The sequence below is a fragment of the Artemia sp. Qi Xiang Cuo genome, chromosome 16 (assembly GCF_049724085.1).
Source record: "Artemia sp. Qi Xiang Cuo chromosome 16, ASM4972408v1, whole genome shotgun sequence".
Taxonomy (NCBI): domain Eukaryota; kingdom Metazoa; phylum Arthropoda; class Branchiopoda; order Anostraca; family Artemiidae; genus Artemia; species Artemia sp. Qi Xiang Cuo.
This window is the reverse complement of record NC_142809.1, coordinates 59,725,178-59,750,673: the sequence shown is the minus strand read 5'-3', so window position 1 is coordinate 59,750,673 and position 25,496 is coordinate 59,725,178. Positions and strand designations below refer to the sequence as shown.

The 25,496-nt window shown below is 33.1% G+C and overlaps 1 protein-coding gene across 2 annotated transcripts in view; it reads right to left on the bottom strand.

Annotated features, from left to right (window-relative positions):
- Positions 1–13,996: 13,996 nt before the first annotated feature.
- The window catches only part of Ih (hyperpolarization activated cyclic nucleotide gated potassium channel Ih), a 502,482-nt gene continuing 490,982 nt past the window's right edge, over positions 13,997–25,496 (bottom strand). For both annotated transcript variants that reach the window (XM_089102539.1, XM_089102540.1), the window contains one exon: positions 13,997–19,393. In XM_089102539.1, the coding sequence (XP_088958665.1) occupies positions 19,048–19,393 (346 nt within the window). In that variant the 3' untranslated portion in view covers positions 13,997–19,047. The remainder of the gene's footprint in view (positions 19,394–25,496) is intronic.

The window sequence follows — 25,496 nt, the reverse complement described above, 5'->3', positions numbered from 1 at the left end:
TCCTCAATACTAGAAAGAAAACTTTTGTATATAGACTAGGCCCTTGTCTAGCCCTATTAGAAGGGAGGAGAGTTGAGATGTAATTGCAATGTCAGTTATTATTATATTTGGAAATAAGCATAGAATGTGGAAACCAAGGGCGAATGTTTTTTTTCTATCTGATTTCTTTTCGATAAGCAAAATCAACCAGTGATATTGATACCTTACAATCTGCACCTGTTTAACTTTTTGCCAAAATTATCAGTCAGTTTACGCAGAATTAACTTCAATTGTGCGTTTTAATTTTTCATTTAATTTTTCATTTAATTAAATTAATTTGATTAATTTGGAATAAATAGTACCTCTTGAGTAAACCTGCCAATTCAATCAAGCAATTCTTTATGGATATTAAATATAAAAAAAACAAGTTTTTTTAACTGAAAGTAAGGAGCGACGTTAAAAGTTAAAACGAACAGAAACTATTCCGTATATGAAAGGGACTGTCCCTCCTCAACGCCTCGCTCTTTACGCTAAAGTTTTTCATTGTTAAAAAAAGAGTTGTGAGAAAGTCAAACTTTAGCGTAAAGAACGAGGCGATGAGGAGGGGACAGCCTCTTTCATGTACGGAATAATATCTGTTTGTTTTAAGTTTTAACGTCACTCCTTACTTTCAGTTAAAAAAACTTGTTTTTGTTTGTTTAATTTTTGAAATTTTTTGAATTAATACCGGTTTTGATTTTGGCTCACCGTACATGAATAATTAAAACAAAATTTGTATATTAATTTTACTTTTATTTGGTTAAACGGCTTTCTCGAAACTTGTTTAATTTCATTTACGAATGTTTTTATTAGTAATAAATATACGTAACTTACGAATTAACTTACGTAACGAACTTCTATATTAATTATATTTTTATTACGTATATTAGGGGGTCCTCCCCCTAGTCAATACCTTGTTCTTTACTTTAAAGTTCGACTTTTGTTCCAATTCTTTAAAAATGACCCCTCAATAGTAGGGAGTCAGGTATTACTCCAGAAGGAGTATACCCTATTGCCAGATAAGAAAGGTACTATTTAGCACTTTAAAAGTACTTTTCTTATCTGGCAATGTTGTGAAATGCGCATGCGCACTGAGAATACAAACGGTATAATGGTATTGATCCACGAAGGGGACAGGATTTCTGGGAAATTGAGTTTCATAATCGAAGGGGACTAGATTTCGGGGAATTATCTATTTTAACGGGACAGGATTATGTGTCTCTTTTTAGGTCAATCAAGGACTTACGTAAGGTTTCACTTACATCACAAGTCACCCTTGAGATTTCGCTTATAATGGACATGCGTTGAGGTTAAATTATTATACCGTCTCAAGAAATCATGGAGAGAACATTAGATATTGTTGAGTTGGAAGCTTTAGCTACACAGATTTATAATTTGAGTTCTGTTTAGTAAATTTTCTTAGTTTTTTGCCCAAATAAAATCATTTTTGTAGTCAATCTTCATTATATTTAAATTCAAGGTATACCCCCCCTCCCCCATTTTGTCTGCTATATTTATGGCTGGCTATTTTGAAATCTAAATTTTAAATCATTGGCCTGGATTTGATACACCTTTTGGCCCTAAAGGAATAATGCAAGTTTTTTTTAACTTTAAACACACCTTAGCTCTTTTTTCTCTAAATTATATGCTTTTTACATACTACTGACTGTCGCAGCATATTTCTCGCAAATTTTACTTTTTGCTTTTACGAAAAGGGGCGAGGGGCTTCTTTGGGACAGTGTCAGATGCTTTCTAGACAAAATTATGCCTTACAATAAATTCTGTAGAAGGGGGTACTAATTTTTCTTCTCTAACAGGGAGTCATTATTTTATACTAAATTTTTTCCTCTTTTTGAGGACAACTATGAGAAATGCCCTCCTCCTCCCAGTAAGAGGGCAAGGGGTAATGAAGTAACTCCAATGCAGCGGCTGGAGATGGCTGGCCTATCCAGAGCCACCCACATCCGTTCCAGAACAGCGCTGCCCGCCATAGTCCAATCCGAACATGCACCAATGCAGCCTGGCAGAAAATTAAAGAGAGAGTGGATGCTCACACGATGGTGAACCCCGCTGGCTCATCTGTGCAAGCCAGTGACATCGCTGCCGCAGCTACACAAGATTGTGAGGTTGCCCCTTTCAAGCATTGCCGGGCCCATCACGAGCAATGCAAGGCGAGAATGATGTGGCCCCTACAACCCACAACATGCAAGCTGTAGACCTAAATGTAAGTTTTTTTTATTTTTATTTCTCGCTAAAGATTTTTTCTCCCAAAGGAAATATAATGCTCTCCTTTGAATTATGGGAAGTGCATGCATTCAACCTGCTGAATTCTCTTGAAATAGGTTAGCGAAGCCAAAAAGACACTATATTCCGGTCATAATTTCCCATAGTAAGTAGCAAAATCTTTGCGATATTGTTTCTAAAGTAAAAACAGCTTTATTAACGAATGGTTCATCTTGCCTCTACAAATATCATAAAAACAACTTCCTATCAGAATGAGTTGTCTATCATGACAGGAGATGACCTGAAAGGGATAGGCTATCCATTTTAAACCATTTAAAGACCCCGTTTTTTTTTCAAAGCAGTTAGAGAGTTTTAATAAGAAATTTTTTGAGGGGTTGTCTGAACAAAATCAAAACCAACTATGTCATCTTTTAGTTTGTAAAGATCTTATATTAAGCGGTAAATTGGAACTTTCAGGATATATAGAGTAGGGAACAGTGAGTTAACCAAATGCTACTATGTGCATACTGCTTCTGCTACTACTACTGCTACTACTACTAGTAAGCGTGTTTTAAATAATAGATAAATAATAATCCAATTTTAAAGATAGGGTGATTTAGACACTTTGACAATAAGCTATTTTCTTTTATAGATTGCATTGGTTCCATATTCTCTGTCTCCCCCCTCATCAGTTGAAGAACAAGAAACAAGTCAAAACCCTATTGACGCGCCTATGGAATTTCATGCCATTCAGAACAATGAAACATCACCTATCAACGAATGGCATGACATTGTTAACTCTATTGAAAGACCTTCTAATATTGACGATTTATTAACTAATTATTTCAGTGTGGATACACCGATTAATGCAAATTTTATAGGATTTTACCAATGAATTAACTGAGAACCATCCCCCCACTGATTTAATAGATATAGTTCCAGTTCAAACAAATGAAATGACTCCAATAGAGTTACATAGCCCTATTTTTGAACAAAGTGGGAGTGGAGGGGGGGGAGGGATAATATACAAGACGAGGAGGTTAACAATATATAATTTACAACACTAGCAGATTTTCTTCAATCAAATTTAATTATTAAATACAATAGTCATCTATACTGCAACCTTTGGGGATCCATTTAATACGCTTATGGGGGGAATTTTATATTTGACCCTATAGATATTGTTCATGTATATGTAGAAAAAATTCGTGCACTGTTAGAAAACCAGATTCAGTTGTGGGGGGGGGGGTAGGGACTCTATTAAGGTTTCAATTGGTTTAAAGATATTTTATTTGAACGAAGGCAAAAGTGAGGTGTATGATCATTATGTACACACCGAGATGTTAGTGGTCTATCCTCATTTGGAAAATTAGAAACAGTTTTTATGCAGTGGATAGACCACATTATTACGCATCTCGAAAATTATAATGAAAATAGTAGTGGTTCCGTGGTTTTATTTATTGAAAATTTAAGCGTTAATATTTGTAAATTAAAAAAAAGATTTTGTTTTAAGAGGGGGGGGGGGGTGAGGAAGGTGGGTATAGATTTAAAATATCATCCAGATTTAGAGGGTTGTAAGGGCGTTCAACGATTCTGTTTTGAAACAGGCCAAAAATGTTTCATGTACGCTTTCCTCATATCAGCTTTCGAACCTCTACGACATGACGCTGCAAAGAAAAATTTAGAATACTGGGTTGTACTTGGGAAGGAGGGATCTGATTTTCCCCCTGTAGATTTCTCTTTTTTAGTGGGAAAATTTCCAGTAACGCTAAGGTCAATTGATATTTCGAACGGGCCAATGTCCATTTGAATATTGGCATTACTGTGATCCAATATGAAACTGATTTTGAGGATGAAGCACGTTCTAATAAAAAGGGGGTGTTTTTCCCAGTAAGGGGCCCGTCAATTGAATTGGTGAAGCACTGGGTTTGGTTGTTATCCACACCACCCAGTGAGCCCAATTTAATTGGCCAATTCAACCCAATTACAGATATCAGTAGACTTCTGGGGGAGGGTAAAAAGGGGCGGGGGGATCGTTTCTACTATCCAATATGCCTGTCACAATTTCATAGTAATTTGAAGCTACAGAATCACTTGAAACATTAATGGTGGCATGGATATCAATCAGTTAAAATAGTTTAAATTGACAGTGCCATTTTAATAATAGAAATTTTCCAAAATATCCTTCTTCAAATCAATAAGATTTCTTTAGATTTTGAACCTAGGCTATTGGATTTGAATGACACTCAATTTCCAAATCAAATCAAAGAACGTCAAGCTATTACGGTTTCCTATGCCCACGCAAAAAGAGACAACTCTAACACAATGCAGTTGTTAGAAATAGTCGAGACGTTGGATGAGAATGAGTGCATGATCAAGGCATTAACTAAATTAATTGTCACTGCAAATGGAGCTATTTCTCGTTTGAGAAATACTCATTACCCAATTTTGTTGTCCGCAGAGGATCATCTGGCGATTAAAAATAAAAAAATATGCTGGGTTTGCAAGGGGAAATTTGAAAAGGGGACTAAGGGGAAATGGACTAGGGGGAAAAGAGGGGGAAGGGGAAAGTCAGAGATAATAATCACTTGTGGCAGGAAATGTCATCAGGGAGTAGTAATTTTCGAGGTATAGCACATCAATCGTGTAATGTGAATGTAAGCCAGCAGTTTTTTATACCGGTTTTCATTCACAGTTCAAATTATGATTTAAAATTATTTTACCGGCCTTGGCACGTATACACAGGGAGGGAGTGGGAGTAAATAGTCCATGGGTAAACAATTCATTTACATACAATATTATCCCCAAATCAGCTGAGAAGCCGAGAAGCTTAGGGGGGGGGGGTGTTCTTTAAATGTTATCAATTGTAAGGTTTCTCATATTTTCTTAGTGTTCAACTGTTCTGTTGTTCGTGTTGTAACTTGTTTTTTTATGTCAATAAGTGAAAAATGTTGTTCTTCATGCTATTGTTATTGAACAAATAGTGTGTGCTATTGCTATTCGTGCTGTATTTTAAGTTGTACAAATAGTATTGTTGCTAATAAATGAAAAATGTTGTTGTACAAATAGTGTGTACAAAAAGTGTTTTCGTCAATAAATGAAAAATATTGTTTGTGTTCTTGCTCTAAAAAAAAGTGTTTTTGTCACTAAATGAAAAATGCTATTTTTGTACAATAGTGTGTACTATTATTATTCTTGCAGTATAAAAAAGTGTTTTTGTTAATAAATGAAAGAAATATTGTTGCTATTGTTCTTGTTGAACAAATAGTGTGTGCTATTCATGCTGTACAGAAAAGTGTTGATGTTAATAAATGAAAGAAATATTGTTGCTATTGTTCTTGTTGAACAAATAGTGTCTGTGCTATTCATGCTGTACAGAAAAGTGTTGATGTTAATAAATGAAAGAAATATTGTATTTATTGTTCTTGTACTAGATACATCTATCGGAAATTTGTTATTTATACATGGGACATTTAGGGTTTACAGTTGCTGTACTCCAATTGTTGTCAACAGCACCATGTACCAATTTAAAACACATTTCAAGTCGTTTCCGTTAGGTCCATCAATGTCTGGGGAAACGAAACTTTTAGCTAAAATATTTAAAAATTGTAATAAAATGTTTTTAGAAAAACCAAAGAAATTTTTTTATTGCTATAGTATTTCGCAAGAGTCTTGCGATCAAATAAAATCTATTACCACATCCATGCCAATACAATTCATACGGGGACCTGATGTTTTCAATAGCATTGAACCAAACTCATGGCTGATTATTGATCATTTGGCTGAATCAATTGAACAGTTCTCACAGGAAATGCTACAACTGTTTACCGTTCGCTCATATCACGAACACATTTTCGTAACCCTAGTTCTACACAATCTGTTTCATCAGAGCAAATATATGAGACCCTTGCTTTGAATTGCACCATCTATATTATCTACCGAGTTGTTCGTGATTCTAGCTCGCTAATAACTCTCAATAAGCAAATATATCCAGGCCCTTCCAAAACTTTTGCTGTCAGCATACAGTCAGGCGACAAATAAGCCCTACGGGTACATTTTGATAGATCTTAATCAGAATACACCCGAGGATCTACGTGTAGTCACAGATAATTTTGAGAAAGATATTACCGTATATCTTTCGGTGAGCAGTAAAAAAAGCTATTAGTTACCATCATGACACTGAAGAAACTACACAAACAACGGCATTTATTTTCGGTTTTAGGCACTCCAGAACCTCCACTCAGGAAGGCCATATTCAAACATGGTGTTGACAATGATTTCATTAATCTAATATCTGAACTTTGTTTAAATTTAACTGAGGGCAATGTACACTTGACAGAAGGTGTTAGACAACAGACAAAGCAACATCTTTCCACTGTACTTGCCTTGGCTTGTAAAAACAAAGGAATTTTTTTAAAAGAAAACGTCTCCTTCAAGCGGGCGGTAGCTTTTTTACACTTTTACTACCAATAATCGCAGGACTTGTTAACAGTTGTCTCTAGATGGCTAAACCCTATAAATTTAACCCAATAGAACTTGTCCTCTCGTCCGTGAAACATTTGGAAGACAATCTAACCAAATTCATTAATGATGAAAATATTGCCGATGATAAAAAGCTAGTTTTACTTCAAGATGCATTGGGACGTGTGGAAATACATAAACCTTATCATGAGAGACCCGACCTCATCGTCACAGATCCCCCTACAGGAAGAATCTCCTCAAGATTCTACAGCAGTGCAATCAAAGGGGAAGGAATTGAATTCCATAGTGACATCAATTGGAAACCTATTGATAGTGACCTATCGAGAACATAGTAAAAGAGTATTAACATATCTGATGGAATGTTGGAAACTGGTGGTGATCATCAAGTTCAAGTCGATAGCACAGGGAAACGAATTATAGTTCAGGGAAAAAGTTATAATCTAGTTGATTTAATTTGTGATATGGTAACGAATCGTAAAGGACTTTTATCATTCGACAATAATCTATACACCTTTCTAAATGCATCAGACTTCCCCAAAAGTCTCATTGGCAATAAGCAAATTCTAAAGAAACTAAGAGAATATAGTCCTCCAATAACGCCATCACCATTTAAAAAAGAATCAGAAGAAGATTCAATCTTTGAAAATACTAGCAGTAGCAGCAGCAACAATGATTTTATAACACCAGTGGCTACTAGACAAAAGCGAAGACGTTCACCCTCCGGTGTGCAAAAGGGGAGTGGACATTACACTACGTGTTTGCGTTCAAAATGGATGAAGTTTTAAAACATATATATGAAAATATTAGTGAAGCGGGAAGTCTAAGTTCCCCCACAACGCTTTCTAAAGTTGCCTCTGAAATAGGTAGCAGCGCAATTAAAAAAGCAAAAGAGTATCTAGAAAATGAACCGAGTTACACACTGCATCGGAATCGCAGGCTTCGTGGCAAACAATATCGACAAACTAAAGCCTTTTTCCCTCTGTATACAATGCAAACTGATCTTTTAACTTTAGACACGATTCAACGGCATCACAATACATCCTAAAAATATATTCTAGTGGCAATCAGTGTCTTTAGTAACTCTGCCTATGCTATTCCAATGTGATCAAAGAGAGGTGTTGAAGTTGCTCATGCTTTAGAAAGTATTCTTGAACAGGATTGCTATAGAAAAATTCAATCGGATTGCGGTAGTGAATTAGTTAATCCTCATGTGCGAAAGGTTCTATTGAAATATAATACAAAACTCTATCATAGTCACAGCCCGATAAAGGCTGCATTGGCTGAATGATTGATAAGAACTATTCGTCTATTAATTTCAAGATATTGTACACTGAAAAATACTGCTGCTTTTATTCATGATTTAAGTAAAATCATGCAAATATATAACCATCTACCACATCGATCTCTGTCCAATGTTAGCCCAAAGGAAGTTCATTGCAGTGCAAACACATTTGATGATTTTCTAAAGCAATATTCCAGTGAAAAAAATTGTGAAGAAGAAATTCACTTCTGACAGAAAAGTTGTTATCACGATCAAAAATTGTTACTTCTAAAAAAAATTTGGTATCTTTGGTAGAAAACTTGCTAGTTCGAACAGAAAAAGTGTTATCACTGACGAAAAATATTATTTGTATAAGATATTTTTGTGTGTTAAGCAAAAGTATGTTAGTTTTAAGATAAAATATTGTTACTTTGATGAGAAAATTTTTTATTGTTAAGCACTAAAAAACTTGTTAAATTGTTACTTCTGACAGAAAAGTTGTTACCACAATAAAAAAAATCGTTGCTTCTATGAAAAAATTTGGTATCCTTGGCAGAAAACTTGCTACTTCTGACAAAAAAAGTGTTATCACTGATGAAAAATGTTATTTCTAAGAGAAATTTGTTTGTGTACAGTAAGAGTATGTTAGTTTTAATATAAAATATTGCTACTTTGATGCGAAAATATTTTATTGTTAAGCAAAACTTGCTATTTCTGACAGAAAAGTTGTTTTCAGAATCAAAAAATTTTTACTTCTAAGAAAACATTTTGTATCTTTAGTAGACAAATTGCTAGTTCGAACAGAAAAAGTGTTATCACTGTTGAAAAATATTATTTCTAAGAGAAATTTGTATGTGTTCAGTAAAAGTATGTTAGTTTTAAAGTTAAATGTTGTTACTTTGATGAGATGGTTTGTTTGTGTTAAGCAAAACTTGCTAATTCTGACAGAAAAGTTATTATCACAATCAAAGAAAAGCTACTTCTAAAAAAAAATATGGTATCTTGGTTATCACTAATGAAAGTTGTTAAAAGTTGAAAAAAAGTTGAAAAAGCCAAAAAGTTGTTATTACTGGTGAAAAATATTATTTCTAAGAGAAATTTGTGTGTGTTCAGTAAAAGTATGTTAGTATTAAAGAAGAATGTTGTTACTTTGATGAGAAGGTTTGTTAGTGGTAAGCAAAACTTGCTACTTCTGACAGAAAAGTTGTTATCACAATAAAAAAATTGGTACTTCTAAGATAAAATTTTTTATCATTGGTAGAAAACTTGCTAATTCGAACAGAAAAAGTGTTATCAATGATGAAAAATATTATTTCTAAGAGAAAAGTGTATGTGTTCAGTAAAAGTATGTTAGTATTAAAGAAGAATATTTTTACTTTGATGAGAAGGTTTGTTAGTGTTAAGTAAAACTTGCTACTTCTGACAGAAAAGTTGTTATCACAATAAAAAAATTGTTACCTCTAAAAAACATTTGGTATCATTGGTAGAAAACTTGCTAATTCGAACGGAAAAAGTGCTATCACTGATGAAAAATATTATTTCTAAGAGAAATTTGTGTGTGTTCAGTAAAAGTATGTTAGTATTAAAGAAGAATGTTGTTACTTTGATGAGAGGGTTTGTTAGTGTTAAGCAAAACTTGCTACTTCTGACAGAAAAGTTGTCATCACAATCAAAGAAAAGCTACTTCTAAGAAAAAATTTGGTATCTTTAACAGAAAACTTGCTAGTTCGAACAGAAAATGTATTATAACTGACGAAAAATGTTATTTCTGAAAGAAATTTGTGTGTGTTCTGTAAAAGTATGTTAGTTTTAAGGTAAAATGTTGTTACTTTGATGAGAAGGTTTGTTAGTGTTAAGCAAAACTTACTTTAACACTAACAAACCTTCTCTAGCACTAACAAACCTTTGATGAGAAGGTTTGTTAGTGTTAAGCAAAACTTGCTACTTCTGATAGAAAAGTTGTTATCACAATCAAAGAAAAGCTACTTCTAAGAAAAAATTTGGTACCTTTGACAGAAAACTTGCTAGTTCGAACAGAAAAAGTGTTTTCATCGATGAAAAATATTATTTCGAAGAGAAATTTGCGTGTTTTAAGTAAGAGTATGTTAGTATTAAGGTAAAGTTGATGATTCGAAGAGAAAAACTGTTAGTGTTAAGCAAAACTTGCTACTTCTGACAGAAAAGTTGTTATCATAATCCAAAAATTATTACTTGTAAGAAAATATTTGGGATCTTTGGTAGCAAACTTGCTAGTTTGAATAGAAAAGTTGTTATCACTGATAAAAAATGTTATTTCTAAGAGACATTTGAGTGTGTTAAGTAAAAGTATCTTAGTTTTAAGGTAAAATGTTGTTACTTTGATGCACACATTTAAAATACATGTGATTTTATTAATAATATTTGATTTTTGTTCTGAAAAGATATAATAAAGCCTTTTGAAAGTATTGCTTGATGTTGGGGTATGTAAAAAAGTCGTAAAGTAAAGTTGTGGTGAAAAGGATGAGTACTTCAACTTGTAAAATTGGTTTAGGAAAGCACATTCTGTAAAGAACTTGTTCTGAAAAGATATAATAAAGCCTTTTGAAAAGTATTCCTTGGTGTTGGGGTATTCAAAAAGCCATAAAGTAGAGTTGTGGGTGAAAAAGATGAGTAGTTCAACTTGTAAAATTGGCTTAGGAAGGATATTACGTAATGGGGTATGCAAAAAGCCATAAATTAGAGTTGTGTGTGAAAAGAATGAGTACTTCAACTTGTAAAATTGGTTTAAGATGGGTATTAAGAAAAGCTACTTCTAAGAAAAAATTTGGTATCTTTGTTATCACTGATGAAAGTTGTTAAAAGTTGAAAAAAAGTAGAAAAAGCAGAAAAGGTGTTATCGCTGATGAAAAATATTATTTCTAAGAGAAATTTGTGTGTGTTCAGTAAAAGTATGTTAGTATTAAAGAAGAATGTTGTTACTTTGATGAGAAAGTTTGTTAGTGTTAAGCAAAACTTGCTAGGTCTTACAGAAAAGTTGTTATCACAATAAAAAAATTGTAAAAAAATTGTTACTTCTAAGAAAAAATTTGGTATCATTGGTAGAAAACTTGCTAATTCGAACGGAAAAAGTGTTATCACTGATGAAAAATATTATTTCAAAGAGAAATTTGTGAGTGTTCAGTAAAAGTATGTTAGTTTTAAGGCAAAATGTTGTTACTTTGATGAGAAGGATCGTTAGCGTTAAGCAAAACTTGCTACTTCTGACAGAAAAGTTGTTATCACAATCAAAGAAAAGCTACTTCTAAGAAAAAATTTGGTATCTTGGTTATCACTAATGAAAGTTGTTAAAAGTTGAAAAAAAGTTGAAAAAGCAAGAAAAGTTGTTATCACTGATGAAAAATATTATTTCTAAGAGAAATTTGTGTGTGTTCAGTAAAATTATGTTTGTATTAAAGAAGAATGTTGTTACTGTGTTGAGAAAGTTATCACTGATGAAAAATATTATTTCTAAGAGAAATTTGTGTGTGTTCAGTAAAAGTATGTTAGTATTAAAGAAGAATGTTGTTACTTTGATGAGAGGGTTTGTTAGTGTTAAGCAAAACTTGCTACTTCTGACAGAAAAGTTGTCATCACAATCAAAGAAAAGCTACTTCTAAGAAAAAATTTAGTATCTTTGACGGAAAACTTGCTAGTTCGAACAGAAAACGTGTTATCACTGACGAAAAATGTTATTTCTGAGAGAAATGTGTGTGTGTTCTGTAAAAGTATGTTAGTTTTAAGGTAAAATGTTGTTACTTTGATGAGAAGGTTTGTTAGTGTTAAGCAAAACTTGCTAATTCTGACAGAAAAGTTGTTATCACAAACAAAAAAATTTTACTTCTAAGAAAAATTTGGTATCTTTGGTAGAAAACTTTCTAGTTCGAACAGAAAAAGTGTTATCACTGATGAAAAATATTGTTTATAAGAGAAATTTGTGTGTGTTCAGTAAAAGTATGTTAGTTTTAATGTAAAATGTTGTTACTTTGATGAGAAGGTTTGTTAGTGTAAGGCAAAACTTGCTACTTCTGACAGAAAAGTTGTTATCGCAAACAAAGAAATGTTACTTCTAAGAAAACATTTGGTATCTTTGGTAGAAAACTTGCTAGTTCGAACAGAAAAAGTGTTATCACTGATGAAAAATATTATTTCTAAGAGAAATTTGTGTGTGTTCAGTAAAAGTATGTTAGTTTTAAGGTAAAATGTCGTTACTTTGATGAGAAGATTTGTTAGTGTTAAGCAAAACTTGCTACTTCTGACAGAAAAGTTGTTATCAAAATCAAAAAATTGTTACTTCTAAGAAAAAATTTGGTATCTTTGGTAGAAAACTTGCTAGTTCGAACAGAAAAGTTGTTATCACTGATGAAAAATATTATTTCTAAGAGAAATTTGTGTGTGTTCAGTAAAAGTATGTTAGTTTTAAGGTAAAATGTTGTTACTTTGATGCACACATTTAAAATACATGTGATTTTATTAATAATATTTGATTTTTGTTCTGAAAAGATATAATAAAGCCTTTTGAAAGTATTGCTTGATGTTGGGGTATGTAAAAAAGTCGTAAAGTAAAGTTGTGGTGAAAAGGATGAGTACTTCAACTTGTAAAATTGGTTTAGGAAAGGACATTACGTAAAGACCTTGTTCTGAAAAGATATAATAAAGCCTTTTGAAAAGCATTTCTTGGTGTTGGGGTATTCAAAAAGCCATAAAGTAGAGTTGTGGGTGAAAAAGATGAGTAGTTCAACTTGTAAAATTTGTTTAGGAAGGATATTACGTGAAGAATTTGTTTTGAAAAAATATAAAAAAACCTTTTGAAAGTAATGCTTGATGTTGGGGTATGCAAAAAGCCATAAAGTAGAGTTGAGGGTGAAAAGAATGAGTACTTCAACTTGTAAAATTGGTTTAAGAGGGGTATTAAGAAAAGAACTTGTTCTGAAAAGACATAATAAATCACTTTTGAAATGTGGGGGGGCCTTCTGTGTCTCAAGTGCACAAAAAAGTATTTAAAAATGGGGAGGGGGCTCTTAAGGGCCCCGGGGGGCCTTTTGGGGCCTGGGGGGATGGGGGCTCTCGGGGGGCCTAAGGGGGAGGGTCACTTTTGGGGGCCCGAGGGGGAGGAGGGCCCTCTGGGGGCCCAAGGGGGATGGGGCCCTTTGGGGTTGGGGGGATGGGTTCTTTGGGGTTGGGGTAGGGGACCTCACAACACTGTTCAAATGGAGCTTGTGTATTATAACGACCCCGGAGTTTCACCCAAATCATCTTCTAAAATGTCTCAAGCTGTTTCGCCTAAATCATCTTCTAAAATGTCTCAAACGGTTTCGCCCAAATAATCCCCTAAAAGTAATTTCTGCGTGTTCCTTTTGTTTTGGCATCCCTTTGCTGTCACATTTGAAATTCCCATGAAAAAATTCCCGCGTTAATCTTCATCTCTAAGGTGTTCCTAGCTACACTATTAAGGTTTCGATAGAATATTAATTTATCGCTAAGCCTAAAGACCTGAGAAGCCATATTTAAAAAATAGAATATTAATTTATCTCTGTCACTAAAGACCATTTATCTTTCAGACATAAAGACCAAAGAAGCCATATTGTTTCGTAATTCCCCTTTTGTGGATCAATAATTCCCCGCCGATTATGCAAATCAATTTCTCAGAAATCTACTTCCCCTAGGTGTCATTGACCCGTTAGTGGATCAATAATCCATGAATAAATTATATTCTATCAACGTTAGACTCAATTATAGATGGCAGCACGGTGTTCGTACCGGAGTCAAAAGGACCTCCCTACTCTGAATCCTCTCAAGGATAGTATGAAGAGAAACTAGACCCTCAAAGGAGAGTTTAGAGGGTGTCACTAGATTCTGAGACCCCTTGACCCTCCCCCCTCCGCAATGTTTGCACTTGTGTCATAGTGTATCTTTATACATCAACTCGTTTTGAGCCATCTAAAATTTGCTAAATGTGTAAATACAGTAACTTTATTTATTAAACACACAGCATATTCATTTAATTTCGATACAGCGTATACAAATTAGATATGGATTAAAAACAAGGATTCTTTCCAATCTGTCATATTTTGCATTTTATTTTATGACGTGAACGAGATCTTGCTTATATTATTTGATAGAAACTAAATTTATTTTTTTTACGGAAGTTTGTATTGCTGTTTAGATATTTTAATATTATTTATTTAAGGCCTGTTACTAAAAAAACATCAGTTGATATACTTTTATAATTTGTTTTATAATTTAGTTTTATAACTTTTTAGTTTTAGAATTTTCTTGATATATTACAGGAATAAGTATTTGGGGCAGAAAAAAAATAATAGACTTAGTTATACGATGGATAAAAAGTTAATTAACCTTCTGTGAAATAACACTAATGTTGCTATTTAGGTATTTAATATCTTTTTTGGTTTGTTTTACAGCATGTCACTGAAACGGTATCATCTGGTAAATCTTTATTAACCAATCAGTATTTTCATTTAGAAATCAACAATTTAAACAAGCATAATATAATCTGTAACTACAGGTTAAAGCAAGGTTCTAACAGAAGTTCAATATCTCTTAGGGAGTCAGATTTCCAATACTGGTAAAAAAAAATCTTCTGAGAGCGAGTTTTCAGTTCACTGTTGTTTTGAACAAATTTGAAAAAAATATGTTAAAACATACTTCTCTTTATGTAAGGAGGTATTAATATTTATAAATTTTAACAGCCAAGCTTGCAAATGAGAAGTAGTAAGCATTAGCAATCTATATTCATATTTAGTTTCAACAGCCGGAGATGGGTTCGCTTCTGTTTTGACCAGAGTTGAAATTTTTTTTCTTCCAGCCGGCAAAATTTTTCTTAAAATACATAAATTAAAATAAACTGTTTATACAAAGAGTGTTTATCTAGAAAGTTTTACTAGGCAAGCTTGCAACTGAAAAGTAGTAAGCAGTTGGGGGACATTTTCTGAATAGTCGAAAAAGCAATCTATATTGATATTTTTTATCAGGAGCCGTTTTCTTTCCGGGATAGCCCACCAGCGATGGAGAAAATGTTCTTTTACAAAATGAATATTTGGACCATTTCTGTTTTGATCAAAATTGAAGAATTTATTCTTCAGCAGAAAAATATTTCTAGGAATAAAAAATATAAATGGAGCTGTTTATGAGAAGAGTTTTTTTTCTAGTAATTTTCTAGAAACACAAAATAATTTGCCTTCGAACGAGCTAGAATTTTGTGTTTGACGTAGTTTAGCAGTTTTTGCTTGAAAAAATTTACCGACTTCTATTACAACTACACTTAAAAGCTATGGAATATTCTGAACCTTGTGGCAAATAAGGTAAGGGAATTACTATTAATATAGTAATTTAAATTTGGTACACAAATATATCAAATGTACATAGATAGCCAAATAGACAGGATTTTGTTTTACAACAAATATTTCAGAAAACAAATAATAAGTATGCGGACTGTGGACTCTCTGCAAAGACAGAAATTAAAATAAAACCTAAGCAAATATTTCAACTATATAAACAATAGCCATTTTCGGAAAAATAGAAGGAAAACTAAAAACAAATAATAAAAAAATCTAGCTTGATTAGAAAATCCACGATAAAACAAACTAAAATCAATATAAAAAACTGAATTAAAGCTTTTGTTGATCAAAAGTGACTCAGTTTTAAAACAACCTCTTGTTGATCATGAAAATTATTTGGAGTAAAAAATACGAGAAGTTTTGAACATTTGTAATCTGTATTCATATATTGCTTGATAAGCTGGATATCCACTATCAACGGAAATCTATATACTATCTATATACTATACTAAGAACGTTATCTATATACAAGAAAGTTATCAATATACTAGATGCAATCTATATTCATATATTGATTGATAAGCAGGATATCCACTACCAACGGAAATAGAAAAATTTTCGTTTGGAGGCAATATATTCTGTCCACTTCTGTCGACAAAATTTTTCTTAAAATAAATTAATTAAGATAGACTGTTTGTACTAATTAATTTTTTGTAGAAGTTAAAATTTAAACTAAAATTTAATTTTTAAATTCAAATTCAGTATTTGATTTAAAGTTAAAGGTTAGGTTTCAAGCTTCAGTTTAACTTTAGCTCTCAATTTAATTTAATTAAAAATTGTTTCATCTAAATTAATCCCTAATTTGAGGTTAAATTTAATATACATAATTTTAATCAACCTCAGACCAAGTTCAATTTTCTTAAAGTAAATAATTAACTTAAATTAATTAATCAGCAATAACAGCCAGGTTATTCAACCATGGCGTTGCTTGATATTTCTTGCCTGAAATAATTTACCACCTTCTATAAGAACTTCGCTTAAAAGCTCTATATAATTCAAAATTTTGAGATAGAAAATTAAAAAAAAATTGCTAATTTAAATATAGCACACATTAGATAAAATTTTAATAGGTAGCCATATAGAAGGTGTTTTTTTTTTACAGCAAATGATAAAAAAAGAAATAATTTGGAATGGAAAATTTCTGCGATATCAGTAATTAAAATAAATTCAAATTAGTAATAACAGCTCTATAACCAATAGCCGTCCTCAGCAAAATAGAAGAAAGACTAAGATATGAAACCAGTAAAAAAAAAATCTAGTTCGTGTATGTGACTCCCTTATATAAATCACAATTCAAACCAAAATTAAAAACAAAATTAAAGTTTTTCTCGTTATTTACATGAAATTAAATTGGTGAATGAAAACTATCAGTTTTATAAATCCACTTATATCAAAGTCCAAAAATTATTAAGTGTTAAAAAGATGAGATCGAGACCCAAAGCTGGAAATGAGAATTAGTATTGGATATATAAATCTCATTCGATTCAAATATATATAGCCTTTCGACTATGTAGATTTAATATGTCTCTGGAGAGTATTGTCTATTCGAATTTAGTATATCATCCAGTTGATAAACCGAATTAAAACATAGTTTACGCATGATGTAATGCCTATTTTGACATCAAAATTGCACAACAGCTTTTTTCACTTTTTTAACAACTGCACATTTTTTTTAAAACACTAAATAATTCCGATTCATCATTAACCAAGAAAAAAAAGTATTATAATAAGTATAGGGTTTGGTTTTATAGAAGGAATCCCACCCAAATTCTAAATTCATGTCTTGGAAATTTTTTAGCCAAATTCAGTAAGACAATTTTTTAAGATTGCTTTTAAACATAACATTAGCTAAAGATAATTTGATATATAGTCCGCTATAACTTCAAAAATCCTTATCATTGTAAAGTAAATGCGCTAAAAACTTTGGAAATTTATAGTTTTCATTAAAAAATATTGCCATCTTATGTTTAATTACCCCAAGTAGATATACTGAGTAAACTATCTACTGGAAACCATTGTAAAACCCTAAAATAGCTGTTAGTAAGTTATCGATAATAAAACGCCGATGAGATATTGCAGGTGGGGGTTTTGGGGTATATATTTTGAGTTGAATGCAGTTTGTAAAATATATCAAAATAATTTCTGATTTTGGCACTGAATATTTAAACATCACAAATAATATAGTAGAAAGAGAATTGTTTAAGATTCTACAAAAATTGGATTTGATCCTAGTCGGTTGAAGAAATTCTTAACAAGTTGAGTGACGTTTTTGACATTTTCCGATCGAAAATCAAGTTTACAGCTTAGTCCTGGGACTAAGTCCTAGGAAAACCTATCTGCTCTATTTCTCAAGATATTTAAAATTTACATTGATTCGAAAGTATTATCCTCTTATTAAATTATTATAGGGCTTTTCCGCTACCCTGTAAGATCCATTTTTATATAGGACAACGTCTTTTGGATTGCTGCCAAGCCAGGAAAAGTCTTTGAAAAAATCTTGTGTGGTTTGGATGCTTTCTACAAAAATCCTGCTTAAATGTCACAACATAGACAAAGGAATAGGTAATACTTCTGAAGATGGAAAACTATTTTGTACGTGCACGAAATACAAGAAAAATAACAACAAAAACGAGTTCAACCAAAGAGAACAAGAGAAGTTATTTTCCTTGAGTTCCGTGGTAAAAAAAAACGTGCTTAACTTCGTTGGCTTACGTCTACGACGTATTTTCTTGAGCTAATTATATTACACTTTAAGGAAAAATAATTTCTGCACAGACAAATTTTGAAACCTGATTGGTTGTCGTGTATAAGATTTTAAGCTAGTTGAAAAAACAGAAAGTTTTTCTGCCACAAGATTTTTTGAAATTACTCTCTTTGTTCCTCTTTGGTTAAACTGTTTCAAACAATTTCACGGAAGCGATCACAATAAATGGCATGTCTTACGTGATAACAATCTTGCATATTGCTATATGAAAATCACCGTTGCGAGAGTTCTCATCAATCAGTGGTACAAACCACCAACACAGGGAAAAGCACTAGTAAAACTACACCTACAGTGGCACAGCCCTCCTATGCACCGGGCGTAACAAATTAACACTTGAAAAGATGACATCAGAAATTCGTATTCTTTGCGGGAATTTAAAATGATCGTCAACCGTGATTTCGATCTATACGGAACCAGTTTAGTTTGATGTTTTCAGTCATGTTTATGAATTTTCGGGGCGTTGTAGGAAGGTATAAATCACGAAAAACTTTTCTCAAGAATTCTTAGCGTGTTTCACAATCTTAGAACCTCAGGCTATGTCATATTACTGAAAACTAGGGGGTTCAAACTCGATGCTCCAACTTCAAATCAGCTGTTTCTTGTTGAAAAATAGGTTTTAAATAAATTTTAGGCAAACACTGAAAACTATGTCTCTCAAATATGGACCTTATGATGAACCTCTGGTATCTCCTATGGTAAGAAGAAGTCATTTTTAAGACTTTGCGCTTCTCAAAGTCGTGTTAGATATATCTTATCTTGATGAACTCTATCTTAAACTCATAGAAATATCATTAGCATAATTTTACGAGTAGTTTAAAATAGGAAAACACGGTTGCTAACTAGAAGCTGACGTTTTGACCTTATTTAAAAAACTGTACAAACCTCGAATTTCTGACGTCATGGTATAATAACCCTAAAAGTACATTTTACGATTGATTGCTAGGTAATGTATCTGACCTCTGCAATGGAGGTCTTTCGCAGCTATTTGAGTTTAAACTATGTTCAGATCGGGGTCTAGACAGGGGTAAATTAGTATTTAGGTGGCACACAGGGGTGATTGATAGTTCTGCCGCATGTTGGGCTGCTTGTACTATACACCGAGTTGCGGCTGACATGGCTTGCCGAATGTTTGGCACTGATTCAAACGACTCATCTGAGCCAGGACCTGCTTGCATTGCAAGTGAATTAACAAGAGCGTTAACTGTTTTGCAATCATGCTGGAAATCCTCACGGGTAGACACCATGTTTGGATTTTTGCCAATTTTGTTAAGCCTGCAAAAGAGTTTTAGTTTTAGACCAGATAGCTTGTAAGTTGGGTTCTGTCTGGAATTTAAGCATTTCAAGAAATTCGTCAAGTAGTCAAATTTGAAACAGAGAGTAAGACAGGGTAAAAAAAGAAGGAAAGGTAAAAAAAAAATATAGAAAATTTTTAGGTCAAAATACTACATTTTAATAGAAATCCTTCAGATACGTCTTGAAACATTATCCCTCTTTTTCATTTGAAGGAGTATATGTTGCTCAAACACAAAAAATGGGTTGCAGTTGAGCGAAATCCTCTCTCTTATTGTGTGAAAATGATGGGAGAGGGGACAAGAAGAAAGATTGTTTTCAAATATTTACTTACTAAAAATATGGGGAGGAATATGGTGTTTTTTCCAAGCTTAAGATCGGCCAAGAGAGCACTATTTCCAGTAACTAGTTGGAAAGTTATGACCCGAAAATTCTTATTCTGTCATGTCAGACACCATCCAATAAACATTTTATCAAGTGTTCGATTTTTTTTAATCTGAGTTGAAGAAAAAGGAAAATGGAAAGAACAGAGAGAAAGAAGAAAAGAGATGAAAAGATGGAATTTAAACTGTTCAAAATTTATTATTTTCAATAAAGCTATAAATTCCCCAGCAATAGGTAAGACAGATTAAAAAAAAATATTTAAAAATTGTTTGAGTGATTCCCATGCATTTCTCTTAATAAGAAAAACATATATTATTAAATTATCTTACGATAGGAAACATTTTTCAATAACACCTTTGATCACTTCTGTCAGAAATAAATATGTGCTAATTTTATTATAGAAAGGATGGTAAAATTGAAAATTACTATCTATAGGATATGTTTTCTAGATGTCTACAGATTCTAAAGCTTTCTAGAATGTCGTTTCAATGCATGAATATTTAGAATAGATTAAGTGGAATTAACGACAAAAATTAATAAGTAGTTCCAGACTTATCAACACTAAAGAAAACTTGAATGATAAGAGTCATTCAAATCAACAGAAACATGTTTGTATATAAAACACAAATTCTAGTAAGACTAGAAAGCTCTTCTATTAAAATAACATTTTATTAAAGTTAATAAAATAACTATTAAATTAAAGAATAGAATAACTGGGGGAAAGAAATAAAGTTTCCATATTAGCAATATATTGCTAAACAAAAAAAAAAAAAAAAAAAACACTCACAGCACACCAAGCGGCGAATAAGACAATGTATTTATACCATTTTAAGTCAAAGAATTTTGCGATTACATTTGCATTGGGAAGAGGCTGGTTTGTAATTGGGCTCATGGGGGAAGGGGATAATCATATCGCTAAATTAAAAAAAAAATTCATTATTTTCATTAAAAGAAGCAAAATACCCCACATATTTTGAAAACTACATTTTTTAGAAACTTCATTAAAAAATTGACCTTTTTTACCCGTTTCCAACATTTTCATGATTTGATGCCCCTAAAAGAGCAAGGAAAGATTAACCAGCCGGGCAAAAGCAATCTTATTCGGTTCCTATAACCTAGGGCGATAAAATTAACGGGTAAAGCCACAATTTTTCTTTTTAGGGTAACTGGATCAGCTTTCCTCTCTTTTATATGGTTTCTCTATGGCTGAAAGCCTATCTTTACCCGTATTGCATCATATCCAGACATGAATAATTCAAGAAAAAAAAATAGGTAACAAAAATGCCCATTTAGGCAGCCAAAACAACACTAAATAGACTTGAAATTCTCCGAATCTGAATTTAAGTTAAATATGGGCCTTCCTTTATGAGCAGAGTGTCACACAGATTTGGTTTAGCAAAAAATAAAAAGTTTATAATGTTTACAAGTTGACCCTTAAACATTTCCTAAGGGAAGAAGAACACAAACCTGTAAACTTTCTCCTAGCAGGGGGAGGGAAAGATTTGAAGTAAAAATACCATTAAAATGTTCGGTTTTCTAAATGTAAGAAAATTTTCAATTTTGTATATTTTGAGTTTGTTAGAAATGGGGCACATCTTTGCTGCCCAGAGGGTACCAATGAGTAAAAATATATTTGTGTGCGAGACAATGTACATGGCAAAGTAAATATAAAATTTATATGACATACATATAACAAGGCTACAACACTTAAAATGATTCAACATAAGATTAAAAACTACTAGGATACTCTGGAGTTTCTAACTTAGACCATGTGATAGTATCTTGGGATTCAATTATACGTTCAGATATTCATGTTGACGCTGACAAAATCTGTGACGATCATTTACGACTCACTTAGAATTTATCTGTTCCCTGTCTCTCTAATACGACTAATTGTCTAGCAGGACGCTCTTAAAAGTGGTGCGAGAAATATAATTGGAACGGTTGTTATCCGTTATTATTTATCTCTATACCCTGTGCGCAACTTTCCTTGATCAAAATGCCTTACCATCTTCTCCAGTATTCTGTCCCCAGCCCCAAAGCAAAGTTAGATCTGAATTTTTATTATACAGAAACAGTGTTCAGTTCAAGATCCGTGGCTAAAACGGCTGTCCCCGTTGAGCGTGCACGCAGTGGTACGAGGAAGCCCTATTGGTCTATAAATGTTATTGCTGCAAAGAAAAGAGCTAGATTCTGGATCCGCATGTGGTACGCATGTGAACGCCCCCAAGCGGGAGCAGTGTCTCGTCTAAAGCAGAAAACAAAAAAGGAATATATAATAGCTCTGAGAAATGTTCGCTTAAAGGATTGGGATGCTCCCACGCATAAAAAATCATGGAGCAGAGTTATGAAGCAGAGTGAGTGTGAGCCTAAAGTGCAATCTTCACTTGATATTAGTGACTTCGTGTAGCATTGTATAAATGTTTTTCAAGATGTGCCAAGTCCTTGCATCAGTTATATTATAATTTATTAAGTGCAATTTCTTCTTATAGCTCATGGTCACAGAAAAATGTAGTCTCGATCAGCTTAAATGATGTACAAGAGGCTATTCAACAGCTAAACAGACCTGAAAATCTTCATAGTGATGGAACTTGCTCAAAATTCATTGCGTTTGAGTGCCCAGTTCTGATATCACATATACAGTTGCTTTTTCAAATATGCCTCGCTCAATCTCTATTTCCTGACAGCCTTCTGTCAGATCTTGTCACTTCAGTATTAAAGCATGGTAAGCCTGCAAGTTCTTGCTCTAGTTATCGCCCTATAACGGTTTCGTGTGTATTTAATAAAATTTTGAATATGTAAGCCTCATGCATATAATAAGTAAGTGTGATTTCACTCCGTTTCAACTTGGTTTCCGTAAAACTATGGGTTGTAGCTAGACAGATTTTCTTTTAAGCAAAATCATGAAACATGGTGTAATGAATCACCAGTCTCTATTTATTGTATCGGTTGATATTAGTGGTATATTTGATAATGTTGTACATTTGAAAGCATTATATTCGCTATTAAGGACTGGGTCAATTTTTCAGTTGTAAAATTACTAGGGTATTGCTATAGTCTTGCAAATATCCGTATTAAATGGAATATTGATGTTTCAAATCCGATTTCTGTCCGAGAGTGCTACATATAGGGATGCTGTCACCATATATTTTAAATGTGTTTTAGGAGGTTGTCTTTGTAGTCTTTCACCAAGCTATTTTTATAAAGATTCAGGTATTATTCATATTGATTGTGCAGATGATGTCCTTCTAGTCAGTCGTACACCCCAAGGTCTGATCAATAATCTCAAAACGCTGTCTTCAGCATTGAGTAAGGTAGATCTGTCTATTAATAACTCTAAGTGTGAATTTATATGTTTTAATAATAAGTCAAGTCACTCTCTTTATTATGATTTTTTTTTGTCTTCATTCTTAGGGCCGTATTAAGTGGTTAGGTATTTCTTTTGCTCTCTCACTAGCTTCAACCTGCTCACTTATTATAAATGAATGTATATAAAACATCAGGATTGCCTACGCTAAAATCTATCCGAATCGAGGACGGTTCAACCGGAGGGTACTTGGTCGCCTATAGTGCATATTGTGTCCCTGCTATCTATTACCTACCTGGTTTCAATTACATCCTCCGTAATAAGGATAGGAAGAAGTTGCGGACTAATTATTTTAAATTTGCAAAATTTTTATGTACCTCCCAAGGCGCACCCGAAATCGGTACCTCATAAATAATTTGTCAGTTAATGATGCCCTGTCTGCCCTGCCTGTCCTTTTTGGGAGTATGTGCGGGCAAACAGCTCGCCACATTGGTCATTGTGATCAATTTGTTTGTTTTTTTTTAATTTAAGTGATCTTCCACCTATTTTGGATACCGGCTAATGTGATGTTAATGCGCTTTTATATATATTATGAATCTTTCAGTGCGTTTCCTTTTCTTTTCTTTGTGTGTCTTACTGCAATGTTTTTTTTTCTCTTGAGCGGGCAATAAATGTTTGAATGATTGATTGATTAATTGATACACAACTACTATAACTACTAGATTACTACTACATACTACATAAACTATAACTAGTATAACTACTATAGCTACTACAACCTATAACTACTATTATAACTACTACATAGTATGTAATTATACATACTACATAACTACTATATGGATTAAAAACTACTCGGACCACTGACAGCATAGTGTCTGGAAAAAGCGGAAATTTTCAAAAAACTGGACAGTTGATTCAATTTATAAGCAGGATTAGGGGCACCAACAACAGAAATAACACCAAAAATAATTTGCACAATCGAAAATATAACAAGACAAATTAAAAAAGAAAGGCTAAATGAACGGAGAGACAAAAATGGAACATAGTGGGCAAACAGAACAAAAAAATTATTCAATTTGAAAGAGAATTGAATGAAAAGCTTAATAAAGAAGAAAGTAATATTATGTTTAGACTGACATCTACCCATGCTGGCACCCAGGCATATAAAGCCAAGTTCTTAGGTGAAACTGAAAATTGTGTAAACTGTATTGAACTTGAAGCTACATATCATATATTTATTGGATGCCAAAGTTATAGAACAGAAAGAAAAGAAATAACAGAATTCATGAAGAGAATTAAAAAACCACTGAGTGCAACTATGTTACTAGGTGACGCTGCTGGCAGCTTGCCTCAACGGCAAGCTGGCAGTTGAGGTGGTTAAGAATAACGAAAAAATTCTTGAAGAAGATTGGAAGAGCAGCGACCAAGTTTCATCAAGTTTAGTCCTACCCATCAAAAGTTACACGCCCGAGAAAATTTTCCTGATTTTCGAAAAAAGGAGGAAACACCCCCCTAAAAGAAATAGAACCTTAATGAAAATGACACCATCAGATTCAGCGTATTAGAAAACCCTACTGTAGAGGTTTCAAGCTCCTATCTTCAAAAATGTGGAATTTTGTATTTTTTGCCGGAAGAAGGATCACTGATGCGTGTTTATTTGTTTTTTCCCAGGGGTGATCGTATCGACCCATTGGTCCTAGAATATCGCAGGAGGGCTCATTTGAACGGAAATTAAAAGTCATATTGGCCTTTTTAAGTGACCAGAAAATGGAGGGCAACTAGGCCCCCTCCCAGGCTCGTGCTTTTCCCAAAGTCACCAGATCAAAATTTTGAGATAGTCATTGTGTTCAGCATGGTCAAAAATATAATAAATATGTCTTTTAGGATAACTTAAGCCCCCAAAGTCCCTCGGGGGAGGGATGAAAGTTATGAACTTTACCCAATGTTTACATATAGTATTGGTTATTGGGAAGTATACAGACGTTTTCAGGGGGGATTTTTTCTGGTAGTGGGGGGGGGTCAGTTATGTTGGATAATCTTTCCATGGAGGAAGTTTTTATGGGGGATGGGAAATTGCTATGAAGGGGGCACCGGATTTCCCAGCATTATTTAAAAAATGATCAGAAATTAAGTATATAAAAAAAATTTCAACTGAAAGTAAGGAGCAAGATCAAAACTTAAAATGAACAGAAATTATTACGTATATGATTGGGTTCACCCCCTAGTCAATACCTCGCTCTTTAAGCCAAAGATTTTTTTTTAGTACTTTCATAACAGCTATTTATTCTAATTAGCGGCCTTTGTGATTAAGGGGTCATTTTTAAATAATTGGAACAAAATTCGAACTTTAGCGTAAAGAGCGAGGTATTGACTAGGGGGCGAACCCTCTAG